Source organism: Ruditapes philippinarum, unplaced genomic scaffold (assembly GCF_026571515.1).
Source record: "Ruditapes philippinarum isolate M1 unplaced genomic scaffold, ASM2657151v2 ctg38_1_1_1_1, whole genome shotgun sequence".
Classification (NCBI taxonomy): domain Eukaryota; kingdom Metazoa; phylum Mollusca; class Bivalvia; order Venerida; family Veneridae; genus Ruditapes; species Ruditapes philippinarum.
Window position 1 is genome coordinate 341,637 of NW_026860353.1, and position 22,027 is coordinate 363,663.

Here is a 22,027-nt window from a genome sequence, read left to right on the forward strand (position 1 = left end):
TTAACAAGTGCATATATATTGAGGAAATATCTATCCGTGAGTTAAGTATAGGTTAAAGTTTAAATTTTACATAGGATATCATTATGTATTTGTATAGTAATACACTATTAAGTGCGAGCTTTAAGCATATTATATAATTAGCGTTACTATTTCCGTCGAATGTGTAGTTCTCACATGTTGCATATGTGAGTTGGTCATATAATTATATAATCTATCTATAGCATTGTTATATATGTGACGGCATTCTTTTATGTGTCAACTTTATAATTCGGGATTTACACTGGACTGTACATAGAAATGTACAATAATTTACAATTCCATCGCTGGAACTGATCGATAATACCTAGCATTTGTACAATAATCAGGTAAATATATGTATTTTTATTTAATACTGAAATTTCATCTCTTTATATGTGGTAAAAATTCTTTTTGTTAGGCATAATAAGGCATACCAATGATTCTCAAGTCACGTGATACTTCCTTCACAAACTACTCACTACTTGACTAGTGTACGTAGGTTTCGAACCGACCACCCTAAAACATGTTTTCATTTCCTTTATCTGTTGTCTTGCTTAAAACATACCGTACTCAGAAAAAAATGATGACGGTGTTAATTAATGTATGTGTTCTTTTTGGATAGTTTGGTCGATATCATGGTTTTGGTTTCGGTTTTATTAGCATAAATAGACGTCACTATAAATAGAAATGAATGCTTGAAGGGGAATTCCATCATATTAAAATTGTGGAACCATTCCGGCATACAATTTAAAAGTCTGTCCACACAAATGTATCTTGTGAACTAAAGTTAAAGGAATATCTAGGATGGCAATAAAGGTTTGGAATGCTTTTATTTTAAGCTATACGGCAAAAATTATTGCAGGGCGGGAGTGGGCGTGTCTTATTTTACAAACTGTCATGTTTTTTACTTGTAAGCCTTTTAAATTAAAGTCCTGTTTATAAGTACATTGATAAAGCTGATGATGAAACTATATTTTTTTAGGATAAAATAATTTTCATTAGTTTGTTTATATTTAGCTAGTTAAATGAGTTAATTAATTTGTAAAGAAAACACATATACATGTATATGCAAGGGCGGAGAACTAACATGCACAAACGATGTTCATATCTATATGTATGTATGTGCATGAATAATGAAATGAACGGACAATTATCATTTTAAGAAATAAACACGTATTAACATAGGCTGTTTTTATAAATTGTAAACATGGCTCGGTCGACTTTTAACTTTTAGAAATGCGCATTTTAAATATGGAGTGCTCAAATTCAGTGATTCTATGAGTTATAAAGATAAAACAATCAAACCTACTTCATATGAAGAAAATAGGATATGTATTTTAAAGATAAACATGTGAACTCATATGTTTATGTGGTACATAATATTTTCTAGTAAGCATGCTCAGTGATAGTCAAAATATATTGACGTGCCAAAGCTTGATTCTGAGATATTTTCGTTCTGGGTCAGAATCTTGAGGCCCAGACACGAAAATTTAAAAGCACAATATACCGTCGCGCAGTACAATTAGTTGGACTAGCACATTGATGCCCGACATGGTGAAAATGTTTATATAATTATTAGTAAATCAACCGACTGAAAAAAACTGAGATAGGCAAAACCAAGATATTAAAGTTAATCGTTCATTTAAAAAAAAAAGTTGCGTGCATGTAACATACATAAATGAGCCGCGTCACGACAAAACCAACATAATGGGTTTGCGACCGGCATGGATCCAGACCAGAATGCGCACTTGTAAATGTAACTAAATAAATATTCTACTAATTAATGAAATCTTACTTCAGTCCGTAGTCTTTGGCCTCTTTACTGACACTAAATATTTGCATTTGTTAAATATGTTTACGTGTTATCAAAATACATTTGCGTGGTCTCAAAAATTAGTACAATGTTATAAATATTTGACTAGTTTGTTGACATACTACTGTATTATATTTGTTAAATTGTCATAATTTTATATATATGTGTGATATTTATATGTATGCTTGTTCTGCTCTTCATTCAATGGAGGAATAAAATATCTATATCCGCAGTTTCTCTACTTGTTATAGGGTTTGTAAGCGAACAGCATGGATCCTGATCAGACTTCCGCGCAGGCTGGTCTGGATCCATGCTGGTCGCAAACCCATTATGTTGGTTTTGTCGTGACACGGCTCAAATTGTAAAACGTTTTGCCAGGAACATATTTTGCAGGCACATATAGCATTGATATCTTTTTATTGCGATGAAACTGTTTGTCCGTCAAATAAAATTGACGCAAAGATATTGTATAAATTTGGATGGACTCTTCAGAACCTATACATTTTGTCAATGTATTTCTATGCTAATCAAACAATAAATAACATCAGTATATACGTATGAGCATAAATGCAAAATCTATTTTAAGCACCAGCGACCTTGACCCAAGTAAACCAAAGTTAGAGATCTACCTATAAAAAAAATGAAGGACATCAGTCAATTGGGAAATTAAGCAAAACTGTAAAAAACTGTTGTTGTTTATTCCAGTCTCTTTGTCCTTGACCTAAGAAATCACTTCTTTCACCCAAAGTTATGGGACCAAACAATACATCTTATCAAAATAATGAAAGACATTTGTCAGTGAATAAAGACTGTGTAAGCAAAAGTATAAAAATCCATGTTTACCACCGGTGACCCTGCCCTCGGTGTCCCCCTACCCTCATTGTCCCACTACTGCAAAGTAAAAGACGAATCACCAACATTATTCTCTGTAACTATGTGAAGTTTCAACGAGATAGTATTGATTGTTTAGAAGTTATACTCCGGACAAGCATTATAAAACATTTTAAGTACCATAAAAGGAAATCTTTTAAAAAATAAGCACGGATAAATTATGGTTTATGTACTCATTACTTCCTCTTACTCATCTGTATTACTGTGTGAAGTTTTAATCATGTTCCGTCAATTCTTTTCAAATTATTCTTCAGACAAGCATTATTAGATAAAATAAAGGGAGTTAATTAAAAAAAAAAGTAATGTAGAGTTATGGTCCGTAAACACTGCAGTTCTTTTAACTAGTCCTTAAAATATGTTAGGTTCCAATGAGCTTTTACTGGCATTTTAGAAGTTATATCCCGGGCAAGGGAGATAATTTTATATACATTCGAATTATGGTTCTTGAAAATTGCACTTCCGTGTGTACGTAATTATATAAATTATGCTTAACGAGGTTCCATTTGCCCGTTAGTCTCACTAACTTCACGGCAGAGCTCCGGTAGACGTCCGGGGTGATCCGGGAACGACCGGGGTACGACCGGACATCCGTAACTCTGCCGGCAACGTCCGGGATTAACCGGGAACACGTCCGGCATTCGACTCCGGATGGAATAAAATATTTAATATCACCGGGGTGGTCCGGGATGATCCGGGAAGTATAGCTTTGCCGGCTTCATCCTAAGCTCTGACGGGAACGACCGGGGCTACACCGGGGAAGGACCGTAGCTCTGCCGGCACAAACCGGGCATGATCCGGGGCATGATATAGCCGGTAGAGCTACGGTACTCATTAAAGGTGATGGGCTATCATCTACAGTAAAAATTGAACCAGCGGTCACTGATATTCAGCAGTATCATGGCTTAAACCACAAAACAAAAATGTCTCAAAACGTTCACGTTGTTCTCAGTTTCACATGTTTTAAGCAACCCCCTTTCTTAAACAGACAATATTTAGATATGCTTCCCTTACCTAAGGGCAAAGTAATTTGTATAATTTTATACCATAATAAATAAGTATATAACCAGGATAATTTCCACACTCATGTCTCAAAAAAGTACGATACATGATAAAAACTCAACTGCGATTGACTCTAACTACCGATCTCTCGAACAAATTTGCAGGTCCCTCCGGGTTCGAGCGAACTAAGTTTGACTATATATTTTCGTTATCAATTACAGCAGAAGTAGCAGAGTTTCCTCCACTAAGATTACATAGGGGAAATACTCATCAAACATCGACAAAACATCGACAGAAAAATAAACATTTGAGTATTTCAAAGCGCATTTTATCATGTAAGTCAATGCTCTACATAGATCCTTTTTTCCAGTCTACGAAATCTGCGTCAGCAAAAATACTATATGTAAAAAGAAAGGAGGGTAAAAAATAATATCTCTTGAACTAAAATACACACAAAACCAACATTATATATCCTAATTTTTGTGCAAAGGATGAGCGTACTACATTTCATAATGATTTACAATCTCATTGAATAATAAAAACGCTAAAACGTGCCGTGATTTAGCGCAAGAAACACACTGGCAATAACAAAAGTTATCATAAGAACTCTGTGACATCTTCAGAGTTATCACAAGAACTCCAGGACATTTGAAAAATCGGGTATGAATCTGTTAGCCTGTGCTTTATGTTTACAATTTTGCATTATAATTAGGTAATTATGTATGGCAAGGATGAAGACCAGAAATAAACAGGTCAATACTTGTGAATTGGCAAATGACTTGGAAATTATACTCAAAACTACCCGATTTTAAGCAAGAGGCGATGAAAAATGGCCTATGAATTAGTTTTTGACACATAATACAAGATGTATGACAAGCTTAATCATTAAAGTTTAATTTAGCACCTAAAATTTATTTTTGAAAGTTGAAAATAACCATTTTTGACGAGTGTTTTTGTAGTATATACAAATGTTTTCCGACGAACTCCGTGACATTTATCACAAGAACTCCTGAACAAGTTATCATAAGAACTCCATCCTTCGTGCCTAGGATATAATATTAAATAAAAATTATGTATCAATGTAATCATTTTTGCGCGTTTTCAATCCATCGGGGTTCTACCGGGACTCTGGCTGGATCGTCCTGGGCTCTGCCTGGATCGACCGGGGTAGCTTCACCTGGGCTCTGCCTGGATGGTCCGGAGCGTATCATGGGTGGTTAGTTTGACCGTAAAAATAATTTCACCCCGGATCGTCCCGGATAATCCCAGTAACTTACCGGGGTAGTCCTTGGCTCTGCCGGGAGTAAGTGAGACCACAGCTTTAAGACACAAATACAGTTTTTACTGTCGCGTACGAACGCCGGGCATGTCACATGTCATGCATGCCCTCTGAGGGATAATTTTGAAGCTCAAAATGGTGATAATTTATCTCCATGCAATACCTATGGATTATTGCCAAAAAATGAATTTTGAGCCAAAATTAGGTCGCTGTAAGGCGGCCAATGAGAAGTTGCTAAAAGTTAGCCTATCAAGTCGTCAAGTGGTTCGTGTTAGGAGCTCACACACCATCGGTCCAATTTACTGTAATACGCCTTGAGACACTGTGCTATTTTGTATATGGGCATTGGGCAATATACATCTCCTCCACTTGAACAAATCAGAATCCGAAAAAAGTCAAATCAAATTCTAAAAAAATGAAGATCTATGGCATACATTTTATCATCTGGCTTGGATATAGTACAGTACGGTTCTTAATTAAATACTGTGTAGTTTTATTTAATAGAGGTCAGCTTTAATCATATTAATTTCCCCGTGTATGATAATTGACGGTCTTCTACCGGCTGTGAGTGATTTTCACGTAACAGTAAATTTTTCGCCACCGAATTATAACAACAACAACAACAACAGAAGCTGTCAATTTCCAGGAAAATGCTACTTTTTTGCAGGAAGAATGCCAAAACGGAAGTAAAACTATATATAGAAATTACAAATAACTATAGCATATTTAACAAAACATTGCCAATGTTGCATGTGTGTTTGACAACAGCCTGAGTATATTTGAGTGACTAATTTTTAAACTTTTGTTTTGTTGTTTACACTGGTTTAACACCGGCCGTTTAACACTAACAGTTGGAATTATTTACTATATACATGGACTATTTAATTGTTAACCTTCCGTGTTATTTACCCTGTTCAGGCAGTTGGAATCTTATATTCTGTTGGTTATCTTATTTTGACAAATCAAGTTCTTGTCAGTATCATTGAATTAACAGTTAAATGAATTATATTTATATTAATCAACATGAAAAAGGGAACCAATATCATTCAACATTGAGTCATGTAAGTCACAATTAACCCATTACTTAATAAGCATTTTGTGAAAAATGGCTGTTTTCATTGAAAAGACTCCCGTTACAAGTTTAAATTGCTATAACACTATAAAAACTGCTTTCAAATGTTGACTGGACCATTGCCTTTGCAACAGCATGCTCAGGATTAAATTTTCTGTTACCATGGCAATGAAGGACATCTCAAACTTGCCAAAAATCACTATTTTGCATTGTTTTTTTTCCATCAAAATTGATTTCAAAGTGCTGCAACTTCTCAATGGATTGAGAAAGAGTCAAATGCTTTTCAGCGTTGGTTACACATTACCTTATGATCGTTCTGGGGTCATTTTTAGCCTCTCACAAGTCCAAAATTTTCTTGGTGATGAGGGGGACTGCCGCCCCCTTTCAAAACCCCCAAAGCCGCACCGAAAAAGTGGTCACTATTTATTATCACGCATTTTAGTTCAGCAAAATTTTTCAAACCATGTTTGACACTAGAAATTTTACTGATACAGTATATATGTACACTGCCAAGTTATCAATAAATTTGTTATGGTAATCAAATAAGAAGTTGCAAAAATGTATAAAGTAAGTTTTAAATATTAAGAAGGTGTAAATTATTCTCTGTAATGGATGAAAATATAAACAAATTAGGTTATGGCCGAAATTCGGAAATTTATCAAGTCCAAGAGCCAGTGAATCTGGCGCAAAGGATTATGGGGCAGGATTTGAATATGTTCTAATTTTAGAGCTTAATTCTTATCCCTCTGTAATAAAAGTATCTGCATGTATTAACCTTTTAATAGTACAAGTACCAGTACTTCAAGATAGAAAATATTTAATTTTACAGGACATGTTTTTGTTTTTTTTCAGGAACAAAAGTTAAAATTCAAATATCCAGTTGAAGAGAATACTCTTTTCTTATGATATTATAACAGACACTAAATTGTGGAATTTTTTTATTGATATAAGCAAAACCCAACAACAACTGCAGACTGATAATAGAGATACACTTGATACACTGCTGTTGCTGTAAAACTTAAACATTGAAGGTAAGTAGTATTTTTTTTTAATCAGTTTGCCATATTATAGAATTAATTTGATGTTCACCACCACCGCTTTGGTTGAGAGGCAATGGTTGCTGATTTTGAGTCAACTACACCTCACCACTATGCATCAGGGCTTAATAATACTTTCATGCATTAAAGCTATCCAGCTTTAGTAAACATTTGTGTCTGAAAATAATGCATGGAGAGGCACCTGAAGTCACCCTTCGTCAGGAAAGTTTGAGTTTTTGCAATTTAAGTCATTTCTATGTAGAGTTTTAGGTGTGTTTAAGGAAACAAAAGACATCAAAAAAATCTTTATAATTATTAAATCTATTTTACCACAATGTAATGTTTTTAGGAAACTGTCACATGGTAAAGAAAAGCCGGATATGTATTTATGTACAAACTGATTGTAAGATTTCATTCCATTTTGTTTAACCTTTATTAGTTATAGCTATAATCTATATATAATTTGCACCAAAGCTTTGGTTGTTCTAGCTGTACTTGTAAAATACATCAACTATCTTATCTACTTGTGTTATATTTTTTTGGGGGTATTATTTGCTAGAATGAAGTGTGGTACAGTGTACAAATACGTAGAGGAGAAGATAGGAAGTGTGTTTGAGAGGTACGGCAGATTTGTTGCTGCACATGCCTGGAAGGTACTCATTGTCTCCATTGTTGTTAATGCCGGGCTAGGAATTGGTATGATAAAGTTGGATATAGATAATGATGCCAGGAATTACCTCCCTTCAGGTTAGTTTAACAAAAGTTATAGTACATGTACATTTTGTATTCAATTCAAAAGAATATGCATTTCTGTGTGCAATTCCAGTTACCTTGTACATGAAAGACAAACTTGAGAGGATTTGAAAAAAATGACAATACCAAGAAAGTTATTGCTTTGGTAAAAAAATAACCCACTAGAAATAAATATTCATTACACCTTTCATTGATAGATTAATTATTATCAGAAAATATGAAAAAAGCTGAAATTATTAGGGTTTTTGTTAAATTTTTTAGCTAACATAAGTTCTACAGTAGAGATGGTCCCGTATTATCTATACATTGTACATCAATGAATTGTGATATTATTGTCCTGTGAATACATTATTGTTGATACAATGTTGAGGTATTGATATCTGGTGTAATATTTATCTATTACATTGGTACCTGTAGTTTCAGAGAAGTGTTATTGCTTATTGTTTATTACTTAATATGACATATTTTAAGCCAGAGGTATGATGTATAAGTACTTATTTTGACATTTAAAGTTTGTTCTAGTCATGATCTAGTTACTAAGATGGATAAATTTTCAGCAGCGGTACCCAACTTGATTCTGCAGTACAATATGAATATTTTATATATTATGTCTCATTTTCACAGGAAGTCAAGAGGAAATAGATCAGAAAAAGATTGAGACTCTCTTTCCATATTTTGATTATGAGAACTTTGATGCTCTGCGAGTCACAAGCGAAGGTCCATGGCTACGGATCATCGTGAAGAGTAAAGATGGCAATTTGTTAACGAGACCTGTGCTGGAAGAAGTGCAATCATTTTATAATCACCTATATAATATCAGTGTTGAAGTAGATTTTGAAAGATTTTACAGGAGGATAGGTAGATTAGACAACCGTACAGATGACTACAGGGCCAATGTTACAGTATGTAGTAATTTGATATGTTTAGTAGCAGGGTGAGCTTTTAGGATCGGTGAATGTCCGTCGTCCGTCCACACTTGTTCCTTAACACTCTAGCGGTCACATTTTTGACTCAATCATCATCAAACTTGGTCAGGATGCTTATCTAGGTGATAGCTCGGATGAGTTTGAACATGGGTCATCTCGGATGAAAAACTAGGTCACCAGAGCTAAAAATAGAAAAACCTTATTAACACTCTAGGGGTCACATTTTTGACTCAAGTGTCATCAAACTTGGTCAAGATGCTTGTCTAGGTCATAGCTTGGATGAGTTTGAACATGGGTAATCTCGGATGAAAAACTAGGTCACAGGAGCTAAAACTAGAAAAATCTTGTTAACACTGTAGTGGTCACATTTTTGACTCAATTGTCATCAAACTTGGTCAGGATGCTTGTCTAGGTAATTGCTCGGATGAGTTCGAACATGGGTCATCTCGGATGAAAAACTAGGTCACAGGAGCTAAAAATAGAAAAATCTTGTTAACACTCTAGTGGCTACTGTTTTGATCCAAATATCCTGGAAATTGGTCTGAAAGTTTGTTTTGATGATTTCTAGGTCAAGTTTGAATATGGGTCACCTGGGGTCAAAAACTAGGTCACACTGCCCAAATATGGAAAAACCTTGTTAACATTATAGTGGTCACATTTTTGACTCAATTATCATCAAACTTAGTCTTGATGCTTGTCTAGGTCATAGCTTGGATGAACATGGGTCATCTCGGATGAAAAACTAGGTCACTGGAGCTAAAAATAGAAAAATCTTGTTAACACTCTAGTGGCTACTGTTTTGATCCAAATATCCTGTAAATTGGTCTAAAAGTTTGTTTTGATGATTTCTAGGTCAAGTTCTAACATGGGTCATCTCAGATGAAAAACTAGGTCACACAAGCCAAATATGGAATAACCTTGTTAACACTCTAGTGGTCACATTTTTGACTCAATTATCATCAAACTTGGTCAGGATGCTTGTCTAGGTAATTGCTCGAATGAGTTCGAACATGGGTCATCTTGGATGAACAACTAGGTCACTGGAGCTAAAAATAGAAAAATCTTGTTAACACTCTAGTGGCTACTGTTTTGATCCAAATATCTTGGAAATTAGTCTGAAAGTTTGTTTTGATGATTTTTAGGTCAAGTTCGAATATGTCACCTGGGTAAAAAACTAGGTCACACTGCTCAAATATGGATAATCCTAGTTAACACTCTAGTGGTCACATTTTTGGCTCACCTGTCATGAAACTTGGTCAGATTGCTTGTCGTCAGGTGAGCGATCTAGGGCCATCATGGCCCTCTTGTATAAATACCCCTCAAACCAGACCTGCAACATTGATATATAGGCAGATATATTGTTTTTGTCTTTTGATATTGACCTTGTTACCTGTCTTCTTACAGACAACTTAAATCTTTAAACCTTAGCCGTGACATATTCAAAAACTTTAAAAAAAAATATTTTCTTGACACCAAAATTCTAATACTGTATCTTAAAATTAATTTGCAAGGTTGAACATTTACAAATTTTTCTTTCAGTGTTGTTCATATTAAATAGTGCAGTGTAAATACAAATATTTATTTACACAAAAATCTTCAAGTTGCAAAATTTAATCCCTCATGAAAATTTCTAATTTTGCAGATTGAATGCTCTTATTAAGCTATATCTGATATGACCTTAAACTCTAAATGATTAAAGTGTTCAAGGTCAAATTTTCAAAATTAAAGAAATTTTACAATAACTTAGGTTTAATGTTTAACCAAATTTAAGTTGACCTGAAACTGCTGAGCAGTTCCTCTCAAATTTAAAATTAAAAAGTACAGTAAAGACTCTACAAGCCGGACCCTCTGAGATCTGGATGATTTTCAAAGGCCCGTATTTTTAATAAAATGTGAAACTAGTTATTTCTGGGATTTTTTAAAAGATTGATCTTAGAGTTAACTTTATTTCGGCATTTATTATATGTATGAATAATAATGTTTCGATTACATATTTATTTCAGATAAGGTGTTGTTTTAATTTCTAATTTTCTATTTATGAATTGGCAAAACAAAATACTCAAGATGTTTATTACAAAAAGAAATTGAAAATATGACTAAGACAGACAAAAGTGTTGAACAGTAAATACAAAAGGATTTAATTAAACAAAGTCATTTTACAAACACATCATAATAATCAATAAATGCATGAAACCTCTGAAAACTGGAATCCTCTTGGAAAACCAGAGTTGGTCTGGTCCGAGTAGGATCTGGTTTCACTGTTGATTTAGAATTTGGAAACATAAGATATGGATGTATAAGTTACCCCTTGTAAAATGTTTACACATTGCTTGTTATAGTTATCTGAAATCTGTGCCAAGATGAACAGGCGATGTGTTGTGGACGGAGAAATTTTCATGGAAGAAGAGTTCCTGGCTGCCGTAGATAAACATAATATCCCATACCCAGTATTCAACTCACCTATGAAAGGAGATATTAATTATGCTTCTTTTTTGGGAGGTAAATATCTATATTGCTCAGAATTGAATCCTTAGCTTCTGACAGCAAGTGGATCTGCCCATGTGACCAGTGCTGACCAATTTTCCTACTTGTTCTGCATGGAGTTCTCTTAAATTCTACTCGTAATCACGAGCGGACAAGTGGAATTTCGGATCTCTGATTAAATCATGGTCTTCACTGTTCGATATTCATGAAAATTTTCCCAGAAAATGATGAATAGTTTTGTCTAGATTGAAAGATGAACATGTTCATTTAAGATATTTAGCATGGTAAGGGTTAAGACTTTTTGAATATAAATTGCATTTTTTTTAATTTTTAGCAGTGTTTTTGGGTCATCGGTTGTTTATTAACACCTTAAAAGTCACTGTTTAAATAAATCTTCTTTTCATTTCTAGGATGTTTTTAACAAGTTCTTGGATTCAAAAATAAATCATTAAGATTGTATGAAAATAATTTGTCTGGATCTCAGACCAAGGAGCATAAAATATTAAAAATAGAATAGATGTTATATTTTTTTAGTACATGTAGTAAGCAATACAGGGCTATCATGGACCTTTGTTCCATATTTCAGGTAAAGTTGAACTTGACGCAAGTGAAAAATATGTGAAGAGTGCTGAATTTCTCCGACTACAGATAATGATCCCATTATATGGTCACTATCATTGGGTATGTAGGGTATTTTTTGTGACTTTTAATTGTGTAAAAGTCCACCCTGTCTACATTTGGCACCTGGGGTGTAAACAATAAACTTCCAACATTTGCACCATGTGATCTCCCAATATTACTTGTTATTGGATCATATTTTATCAATAAATCATCGTTTTCCAGTTTGCCAGCCAAAAAATTTCATAGAAAGACACTAATGTGCTACATCTAGCAAAGTTTTCATTTTCAGTGTACAAAAAAATCATATCAAATTCTTTCTGTACTCAAAGATAAAGCGAAGATAAGATGATGTGAAGTAAAACTGTCAGATACATTCTTGAGTACAGGTGCTTGAAAGTACAGGTGCTTGAAACAAACTTTTTTAATTTTTATATGGGCTATATATATCTTAATATACATATATAGGCCGATTATGTAAAATATTTGATTATGTGACTAGCGCTTGTGTTCTTGAGTATAAACTGATTCTATTTGACTCATACACAGCTGTAAATATTATGTTAGACTCAACTAGCACCTGGTATAATATAGGTCTGACATATGTGTCTTCTTCAACTAACAATGTATAATCAAATCATATTATTAAACAAGGTTAGGTAGTTCTGGACAGTCCAGCCCAGCTGAATGGGCGGATCTATCTTGGTCTGTATTGCTCAGATAAGACAGTCCCATTCAGCAAAGCAAGGACATAAGTTACACTAGGTGTGACTTAATGTAACTTTGATTTGAAAAATGAAAGTTTTCTTTTAAATGAACAGGAGTTTTTGGAGATTTTTGTAATGAACCCGATGACAATTTCCTTTTGTTTTAAAAATTTAACTTATTTCATAATCTACAGCTGGAAGTATTCAAAGAAGAAATGGCAGTATATTCTAGTCAGTATATTGATATAGCATATGGATACTACAGTTCAGTGAACGAGGAGTTGGAGAAAAATTTGACAGGTGATATAACACTGTTCGGAGGAACAATGGCTTTGATGATCGTGTATGCATTTGCGGCCACGTTTTCTTCAAGGTATTTCATTTCTCTTCTTCCGGATCTTTCTTGGGGTTCAAATAATGTCTCCGTTTACTGTGCAATTATGTATATAATACTGTCTAAGTGGTAAATTTTGCTTTTGGAAATATTTGTGATTTTTGCAAATCAAAATATTTAGCAAATAAATCAACTTTAGTAAAGTCTTCAGTGGCCATCATTTTAACATTACACCATTGCAGCGGTTTCTATGTAAATATATCCCATAAATGAATAACCTTGCTAAATACAAACAAACATATAACATGATTAATTTGTTCATTTAATATTTTACACTATGAAATAATAACAAAAAAGGTAGTGGAAGTTCGAGAGTCATTAATTCCTGACTTTGGCTTGTGACTTTCAAAATGTAATGCTTTTCCTCCTTTACCTACATAATGTGACTTCCAATGTCAGATATTTTTCAGAATCGACTTCCAAATTTTGGAACTTAATGAAAGCCCTGTAATATAACCTATAACAAAAGAATTTTTTTCATACAGTTTAATTGTATGACAATTGATGATTATAAAAGCAAATTTAAACCACTTGCTGGAATACATTTTCTTGACTGGTTAAAATGAGTTAAAAATTTTGGTAAATGGTTTTATTCATTTACTAGTTAGTATTTGATTATCTAATTGTTATAACAACCGTGCTAATATTACTGGAGTTCTGGAAATCTTACGTTAGCAAATATTTCGGCACACAAAAAGTCCTTTATTGGACATTTGCAAACTTTTTGTTATGTAGAAATATTCAATGATACAGAACTAAGTAAATGTATATTTTGCAAAAATATTCAATACTGGAAATTGGCAAAATTTAATCCCTCACGAAATATTGTTTTACTGGGATTTGATTCCTTATTGATCAGACAGAGTGATCACTTTTCCATATTTTATTCATTTGATCATGTATAGATTTACAACTTGATATTCTTGTTTGTATTATAGAGCGTCTGATCAGGTTGGACAGAGGATCTGGCTAGGGTTTGCTGGAATTCTTGCAGCTGGCATGGCTATCACATCATCTATAGGTCTATGTTCTTTAGCTGGAGTTGGCTTTGTGACCATAGTGGGCGTGGTTCCGTTTCTTATCATAGGTAATTGTGTAATATTAATAACCCTTCTTGTTCAGAATTTGTGTAAATATCTGCTGTGCATTTTTGACTGTAAATTTTATTTTGAATTTAATTCAAAAATTAGAAATACTAGAATTATCAGCTTGTATGCATTAGAGTGTGTTCAGACTGTACAGATGTTCAGACTGGTTTGCCTCCATACTAACTGACATGACATTGTTACTTCTATTGTTGTCTTTGTTCTCATTCATATTAAAGAAACAGGTTTATAATCTTAAAAGTTAGGGTTACATTTTTTGCTAATTTTGTTTTAATATCTAATTCAAAAAAATACAAAAGTCTTTTATCACATAATACGCGGCGCAGGAGTGTAATAAAGCCATTTAATAAAAACGATATTACACTAGTGTAATAACACTTTGACGTGACGTCATTTGCGCTATATATAAACATAGCGTTAAAGCGCGCTAATGTTAGCGTTACACTATAGGCGCGTCATTGAAAAATTACTCATTCTAACAGTTTACTGTTCTTATTTTATATGTTTGATAAATAGAATATTATGTTCGTGTAGATTCAATACTAAATTTATTAAACTCGTTGAATAAAACAATATTATGCTCGCCAGAGGCTCGCATAATATGATTTTATTCAACGAGTTTAATAAATTTAGTATTAAACTACACTCATTCAATATCCTCTATATACTGAAAGGTAATCAACTTACATGTGTTTCTGGAGATTAAAAACATGTCCTTTTTTACATAGTTTAGCATGGTAACACAAAGGCAATGTTACTGTTTATTTTAATAGACTACTATTTTCAGGTATTGGTATTGATGACATGTTTTTACTGCTGTCGGGCTTATCAGCAGCTCAGACTGAAACGACAGTGGCAGATAAAATGGCTAAAACAATGTGTGTATCTGGTGTAGGTGTCACTATCACCTCTCTAACAGATCTTATTGCATTCATGGCGGGTGTTGGGTCAGAGTTTGTGGCGGTCCAAAATTTCTGCACTTATACAGGTAGGTGAATAACTTGACCTGAATTTAGAGCATAGCTCTTTAGTGATCAAGTATTCAACAGTTTTTGATGACAAGTCATAACTGTGTTGACAGCCTTTCATTTTAGTGATGAAAGTGTTGGCAATTTATCCTTAACGGGTGCTGAATTTCTTAAATGGACTTATCCAGCTTCCATTTATTAGTACTGTTTATTATCAACTGTGGGTACCAAGATGAAAATTTAAAGTTACTTAGCCGACATTATAGAATACGGTCAAACTGCAGGGATGTCCAGACTAGCTTGGTTCTTCACTGACGGAGAAAGTTTCAGCAGGGAAACTGTTAATTTGAATGATATATAGACATGTATTAACTAAATTCATATCATTCTTAAGAATGTCTTGCAATATGAAAAATAATAATACATGTACATGAAAAAAGAAAAATAAATGTTTTATATATGGCCATCTTATATTTGAAATTATCATAAAGCATGACAATGGTCTTGATATGGAATTATGATAATTTTACAATCTATTCTTTGTTTTTAAAATAATGTCTGATGAACACATTGTTTTATATTAGTTATGAAAGATGTTAAGCTATTTGATTTAATTAATCTCTATACATCTTTATACTGAAAAATAATGTAATTACCTGTTTCTTTTATATTTCAGCTATTGCAGTGGTGTTTTGCTATCTAAACAACATCACATTTTTCGCAGCCTGTGTTGCTATCAACGAACGGCGTGTAGATGGCAATCGCCATTTTATGACATGTCAACCAATAAAAACGAAGGAAGATTTACTTGAAGAAAGGGAATCTAACCTTACCGTCACCTGCTGTGGAGGACGTGCACCGAGGAACCGAGAAGAAGCAGAAAGTTTGATTGACAAACTCCCTCGGTGGCTAATCCCAAAAATAGTCCTTAAATTACCATGCAAGATTGTCATCTTGGTGTTATATATTCCGTACATTATCTTTGCAATATACGGCTGTATTCACATGAAACAAGGAATGCCTTTCTCCCAGTTAGTAAGTGATGACTCGTACTTCTTCAAGTACTCTGAATGGAATGAGCAACACTTCCCTCGGCAAGCTGTGGTGATGTTTGTTATACCAAGTACACAAAATTATTCCTTACAGGAAACACAGTCACAGGTGGATGAATTGATTTCTAGAGCACAAGCCAGTCCTTTCTTTGAAGAAAACTATGAAGTAAATTGGATTAAATCCTTCAGAGAATCACAACATTACAGTGTTGGATCAGAAATGCGTTTTTATTTGGGATTGAAAGGGTTTTTCAGTGATCCGCAGTACATGATGTATTACCATGATGTTGCAGTGGACTTTAACAAAAGCCTTATCCTAGCATCTCGTGTATATGTACGTTCGAAAAGTTTTAAACATAACGAAGAGGGGGAACTTATGTTAGAAGCACGCAAAATAGCTGAAACTGCTTCAATTGATTGTTTTGCCTTTTCAACAGTGTTTACCATAGCTGAGTTATATGTTCGCATTTTAAGACTGACTGCCCAATCTGTTGGTATTGCTCTTGCATCAGTTTTTGTGATCACGTGTTTATTTATGCCACACCCTGTACTGATTCTGTTTGTCACTGTGGCTGTTGCTTCAATAATGGTAGGTGTTGTAGGCTATATGTTGTATTTGAATGTGTCGTTAAGTGCAATCTCAATGGTGATGTTGATTATGAGTATTGGCTTTTCTGTTGACTTTACGGCCCACATTTGCCATGGTTACATGATGTCTGATGGAGGGACTCGCCCTACTAGGGTGCGGCAAGCAATTGATAAAACTGGTGCTCCAATTTTCCATGGTGCCGTCTCGTCTATCTTGGGTGTGTTAGTTCTTGTTGGTGCAAAATCTTATATTTTCCGATCGTTTGCTGCAGTTATGGCATTTGTCCTGCTCTTTGGCATCATGCATGCTCTGTTTTTACTTCCGGTGGTTTTGTCCTGGTTCGGACCGGGAAAAAATAATGCAGAAACCGAGGATAAAGAATCAGAGAAGTCAGCCACGGCCAATGAGGATACAGAAGCAAATGATATTAAATTAAAAGATGTATCCGACAATGATAACTCGGCAGGTGGGAAGTTGTTGAAGGTTACCGAGGATAAAGAATCAGAGAAGTCAGCCATGGCCAATGAGGATACGGAAGCAAATGATAGTAAATTAAAAGATGTATCCGACAATGATAACTCGGCAGGTGCGAAATTGTTGAAGGTTACAATGAAATCTTCATCCGGGACTGAAATTAAAGGGGAAGATGTATGAATGTCAAGCATCAGAATAATTTTACCTCACGATGATGTTTCGTAGTGAATAGAAATTATTTGCTGAAGTAAATCACATTATATAAGTATATACAGTATGTCTTACCTGAGTATTGTAAAAAATTGGATCAAGAGTCTGTCATAGATGATACATGCACCAGTATATGGATAGTCTGTTTCACACTCAGAGGGGATGTAATAATTCACAAGTAATACTTGATAAATGTTTTTCTATTGTAAACCATTTGTTGTAGTGTTAAATGGACAAAAAAGGCTTGTCAGTATTGTGATGAACTGCCTGATTGTGGGAAATATCATCTCATTTATATCACAATTATTACATTATTTTTTATTAGCTCACCTGTCACAAAGTGACAGGGTGAGCTTTTGTGATCGCTTTTCGTCCGGCGTCCGTCCGTCGTCTGTCCGTCGTCCGTCCGTAAACTTTTGCTTTAAATGACATCTCCTCATAATCCACTGAGCCAATTTCATCCAAACTTCACAGGAATGTTCCTTTGGTGGTCACCTTTGAAAATTGTTCAAAGAATTTAATTCCATGCAGAACTCTGGTTGCCATGGCAACCGAAAGAAAAATCTTTAAATATCTTCTTTTAAACAACCCTAGAAGCTAGAGCTAAGATATTTTGCATGAGACATCTTCTAGTGAGTGTCTACCAAGTTTGTTCAAATAAAAGCCCTGGGGTCAAAATTGGCCCCGCCCCGGGGGGGCATTGATTTTCCCTATATGCATATAGTAAAAACTTAAAAAATCTTCTTTTAAAGAACCGTAAGAGCTAGAGCTTAGATATTTGGCATGAAACATCTTCTGGTGAATGTCTACCAAGTTTGTTCAAATAAAAGCCCTGGGGTCAAAATTGGCCCCGCCCCAGGGGGTCATTGATTTTCCCTATATGCATATAGTAAAAACTTAAAAAATCTTCTTTTAAAGAACCCAAAGAGCTAGAGCTAAGATATTAAGCATGAAACATCTTCTAGTGAGTGTCTACCAAGTTTGTTCAAATTAAAGCCCTGGGGTCAAAATTGACCCCGCCCCGGGGGGTCATTGATTTTCCCTATATGCATATAGTAAAAACTTAAAAATCTTCTTTTAAAGAACCATAAGAGCTAGAGCTTAGATATTTGGCATGAAATGTCTTCTAGTGAATGTCTACCAAGTTTGTTCAAATAAAAGCCCTGGGGTCAAAATTGACCCCGCCCCAGGGGGTCATAGATTTTCCCTATATGCATATAGTAAAAACTTAAAAAATCTTCTTTTAAAGAACCCAAAGAGCTAGAGCTAAGATATTAAGCATGAAACATCTTCTAATGAGTGTCTACCAAATTTGTTCAAATAAAAACCCTGGGGTCAAAATTGGCCCCGCCCCGGGGGGTCATTGATTTTCCCAATATTCATATAGTAAAAACTTAAAAAATCTTTTTTTAAAGAACTCAAAGAGCTAGAGCTAAGATATTTAGCATGAAACATGTTCTAATGGGTGTCTACCAAGTATGTTCAAATAAAAGCCCTGGGGTCAAAACTGGCCCCGCCCGGGGGGGGGTGTCATTGATTTTCCTTATATATGTGTATAGCAAAAACTTAAAAATCTTCTTTGAAAAAACCCAAATAGCTAGAGTTTAGATATTAAGCATGAAACATCTTTAAGTAAATATCTACAAAGTTTGTTCAAATAAAAGCCTGGGGGTCAAAACTTGCCCTGCCCCAGGGGTGTCATTGTTTTTAACTATATGTGTATAGTAAAAACTTTAAAAATCTTTTTTTTAAAAACCCAATGAGCTAGAACTTAGATGTTTAGCATGAAACATCTTATGGATGTCTACCAAGTCTGTTCAAATAAACAAATAAAAGCCCTTGGGTAAATATTGGCCCGTGGGTGGGGGGGCCTATATACAGGTGAGCGACTTCAGGGCCATCATGGCCCTCTTGTTGACAATCCTAGTGGAATTGTTATTTGTTAAATGGATAATAATGGATATTGTATTATATTATTTTTATAGATTTGTGCATTTACCTGAATATGAACTAGCACTTCCTTTGTCAGGTATATTGCAATACCTTTGTTTGTTATTGTTATTGTTATTTTGAAGCCTTTTATTCAGTAAAATGAAAAGAAAACGGGGTTAATAGCAAACATACAGTTCTTGATAGCAAATCTTGTCCTTGAGTTTCTTATTCTAAAAAGCTGCATAGCAGAAAATAATCATGTTCTCTTAATAAAGGAAGAACTTGAATTGCATTGAAAATATTGTTTCTCTTAGAATATTTTGTTGAAATTTTAGATGAGGGCAATTGGTCAAAGTGGGCTGTTTGTTTCCTTGTGATTTTCTTTGGAAGTGAAGCATTCAAGAGTAAAATTTAATTTAGAGGAATTTCAAGTGATGGCAGCATAAACATATTGTAAAATTTTGAAAATATAAATTGTTGGAAGCAAAATTTTGCTTTTTCAATTGGAATCTCATTGTTTTTTGTATACAATCTCAGTTTGAAAACTTAAGAAAATGTGTATTTCTCTTTTTTAATGTATTTTATCACACACCCGTGCCGATTTTGCGACTCCGTAAATATGGTATTGCACGGCTGTGCATATATCTTGACGTAAAGTCATTAGCGTTATACAAACATAGTGTATGTTAGCGTTAAACTATATGCGCGTTTAAGACAAAATGACTCTTTATTTCACTTAAAACGGTCTTTATTTTGGGTATGTGATAAATAGAATATTAAATTCGTGTAAGTTGATTAATGAATTTATTGCACTCGTTGAATAAAATAAGATAATGCTCGCCAGAGGCTCGCATAATATAATTTTATTCAACTCGCGCAATAAATTCAGTATTGAACTTACACTCATTCAATATCCTCTATGTATGATATAGTAATAATATCATTTACCTATAACAGTATACAGTGCAGCCTGGTTAATTTGGTTATCCTTGCAGTCTGACCAGGCTCTATACTGTTGATAGCTAATTGATAATATTTTGAAACTGACATCCCTTTAACTGCTAATTGACTGTTCCAAAATCAAATTAGGACTAGTTCATTGTACAAATTCAGTAGGGTAACTGATAGGAGTATGTTTGTACCAAACGTGATTACCCTTTACCACCAGTATATAGCCAGGCAGGTATGTGCAGTTGTGCAGTATGACCAGTCTCTATGCTGTTGACTAACCAGTTTCAATTTTAATCGTGATATTCCCAAAATTGTACTTAAAACAGTTCCAAAACTGGAAGCTGAATAAGTCCATACAGGAAATAAGAAGGTTAAGGGTGAACTAGTTTTGTGATAAATTTGCATATGATGTTTTCACCTATTACTGCATGGTCTTTAACAACAAAGACTTGTTGTTTGGAAGGAGATGTTGTTTTATGTACAAATTAATATACATGTATACTAGGTTGAAATAGTGAAGGTATTTATTGGAGACTCCTCAGTTAGTCATTACCTATTTACATTTTTGTTGACAGTATTGTATATGAATTAAGTCATTATGCATATTTATGTGTCAGTTGTTATTTATGTCAATGTATCACAGAGAAAAACAAGGTTTTTTCCAATATTATCACAACATTTTTAGAAAAAATGGCATCAGATGCAGCAGAAGTTTGTATTTATTAGATTTTTTTAATCATCTTAATCAAGTGCAATATATAATGTTTTTTATATAAATTATTATGTTCTTTTTCATGTAAAACATGCTTCATCTGTTCCTTAGCATTTATATCATGTTTGTTTTGTAAAGCACGGCTTAGCCATTCAATGTATCATTTTATCATTTAAAAGTCTTGTTACAAAGGCCTGTCTTTGTAACAGTTTCAGATTTTTGTTTCAACTTCCCATATTAATATTTATCAACTTATGGTGGAGATATAGTTTGATTTTTGTTCCCGGTGATTTGAAGTAATGTTACAATTTTACAATATACTTCGAACTTGTGTTATATAGTAGTGAAATATGTGCATGAAATGCTTCTAAGATATAAAAGTACTATGTATTTATGTTTCTGTGCCAAATGTATGTTAATGTTTTGATTAAAATGCTTCAATATTGACACACTAAGTCTTTAACTATTAGTTATCATGTTCATTAGTGCTGATTGAATTTGTGCTTGATATTTATTGCCATTAAAAGTATTGCAATAATAAGTTGTTTTTCTTTTTATATGTATCCTTTTTCAGCTCAGGGTGAGCTTTTGGGATCCTTGAATGTCAGTCGTCCGTCCACATTTGTTCGTTAACATTCTAGTGGTCCATTTTTGCCTCAATCATCAGCAAACTTTGTCAGGATGCTTGTCTAGGTAATTGCTCGGATGAGTTCCAACATGGGTAATCTCAGATGAAAAACAATTAAGGTCACAGGAGCTAAAAATAGAGAAGTCTTGTTAACACTCTAGTGGCTACAGTTTTGATCCAATTATCCTGGAAATTGGTCTGAAAGTTTGTTTTGATGATTTTTAGATCAAGTTTGAATATGGTTCACCTGCGGTTAAAAACTAGGTCACACTGCCCAAATATGGAAAAACCTTGTTAACACTCTAGTGGTCATATTTTTGACTCAATTATCATCAAACGTGGTCAGGATGCTTGTCTAGGTAATTGATCAGATGATTTCGAACATGGGTCATCTCAGATGAAAAACCAGGTCAC

General features: G+C 34.1%; 1 protein-coding gene across 7 annotated transcripts; it reads left to right on the plus strand.

The window, feature by feature from the left end:
* Positions 1 to 205: 205 nt before the first annotated feature.
* Positions 206 to 21,526, plus strand: LOC132759766 (patched domain-containing protein 3-like). 7 transcript variants are annotated; one of them, XM_060751602.1, is made up of 10 exons: positions 206 to 365; positions 6,925 to 7,103; positions 7,669 to 7,856; positions 8,487 to 8,764; positions 11,128 to 11,287; positions 11,859 to 11,953; positions 12,792 to 12,970; positions 13,930 to 14,078; positions 14,885 to 15,085; positions 15,742 to 21,526. In XM_060751602.1, exons 3-10 carry the CDS (start codon positions 7,670 to 7,672, stop codon positions 17,358 to 17,360), a joined length of 2,868 nt encoding a protein of 955 aa, XP_060607585.1. In that variant the 5' UTR covers positions 206 to 365; positions 6,925 to 7,103; position 7,669; the 3' UTR covers positions 17,361 to 21,526. The 7 variants fall into 7 exon arrangements, with proteins under 7 accessions (XP_060607585.1, XP_060607589.1, XP_060607584.1 ...); XM_060751606.1 differs by having other exon boundaries at positions 7,024 to 7,103; XM_060751601.1 differs by lacking the exon at positions 206 to 365 and adding an exon at positions 700 to 834.
* Positions 21,527 to 22,027: the final 501 nt, after the last annotated feature.

Excerpts from the sequence above, each read along its gene's own strand:
- LOC132759766 (XM_060751602.1), top strand. The coding sequence starts at position 7,670 with ATGAAGTGTGGTACAGTGTACAAATACGTAGAGGAGAAGATAGGAAGT. Across the intron at positions 8,765-11,127 it reads ACTACAGGGCCAATGTTACA|TTATCTGAAATCTGTGCCAA; the intron begins GTATGTAGTAAT and ends TGCTTGTTATAG. Across the intron at positions 14,079-14,884 it reads GGTTCCGTTTCTTATCATAG|GTATTGGTATTGATGACATG; the intron begins GTAATTGTGTAA and ends TACTATTTTCAG.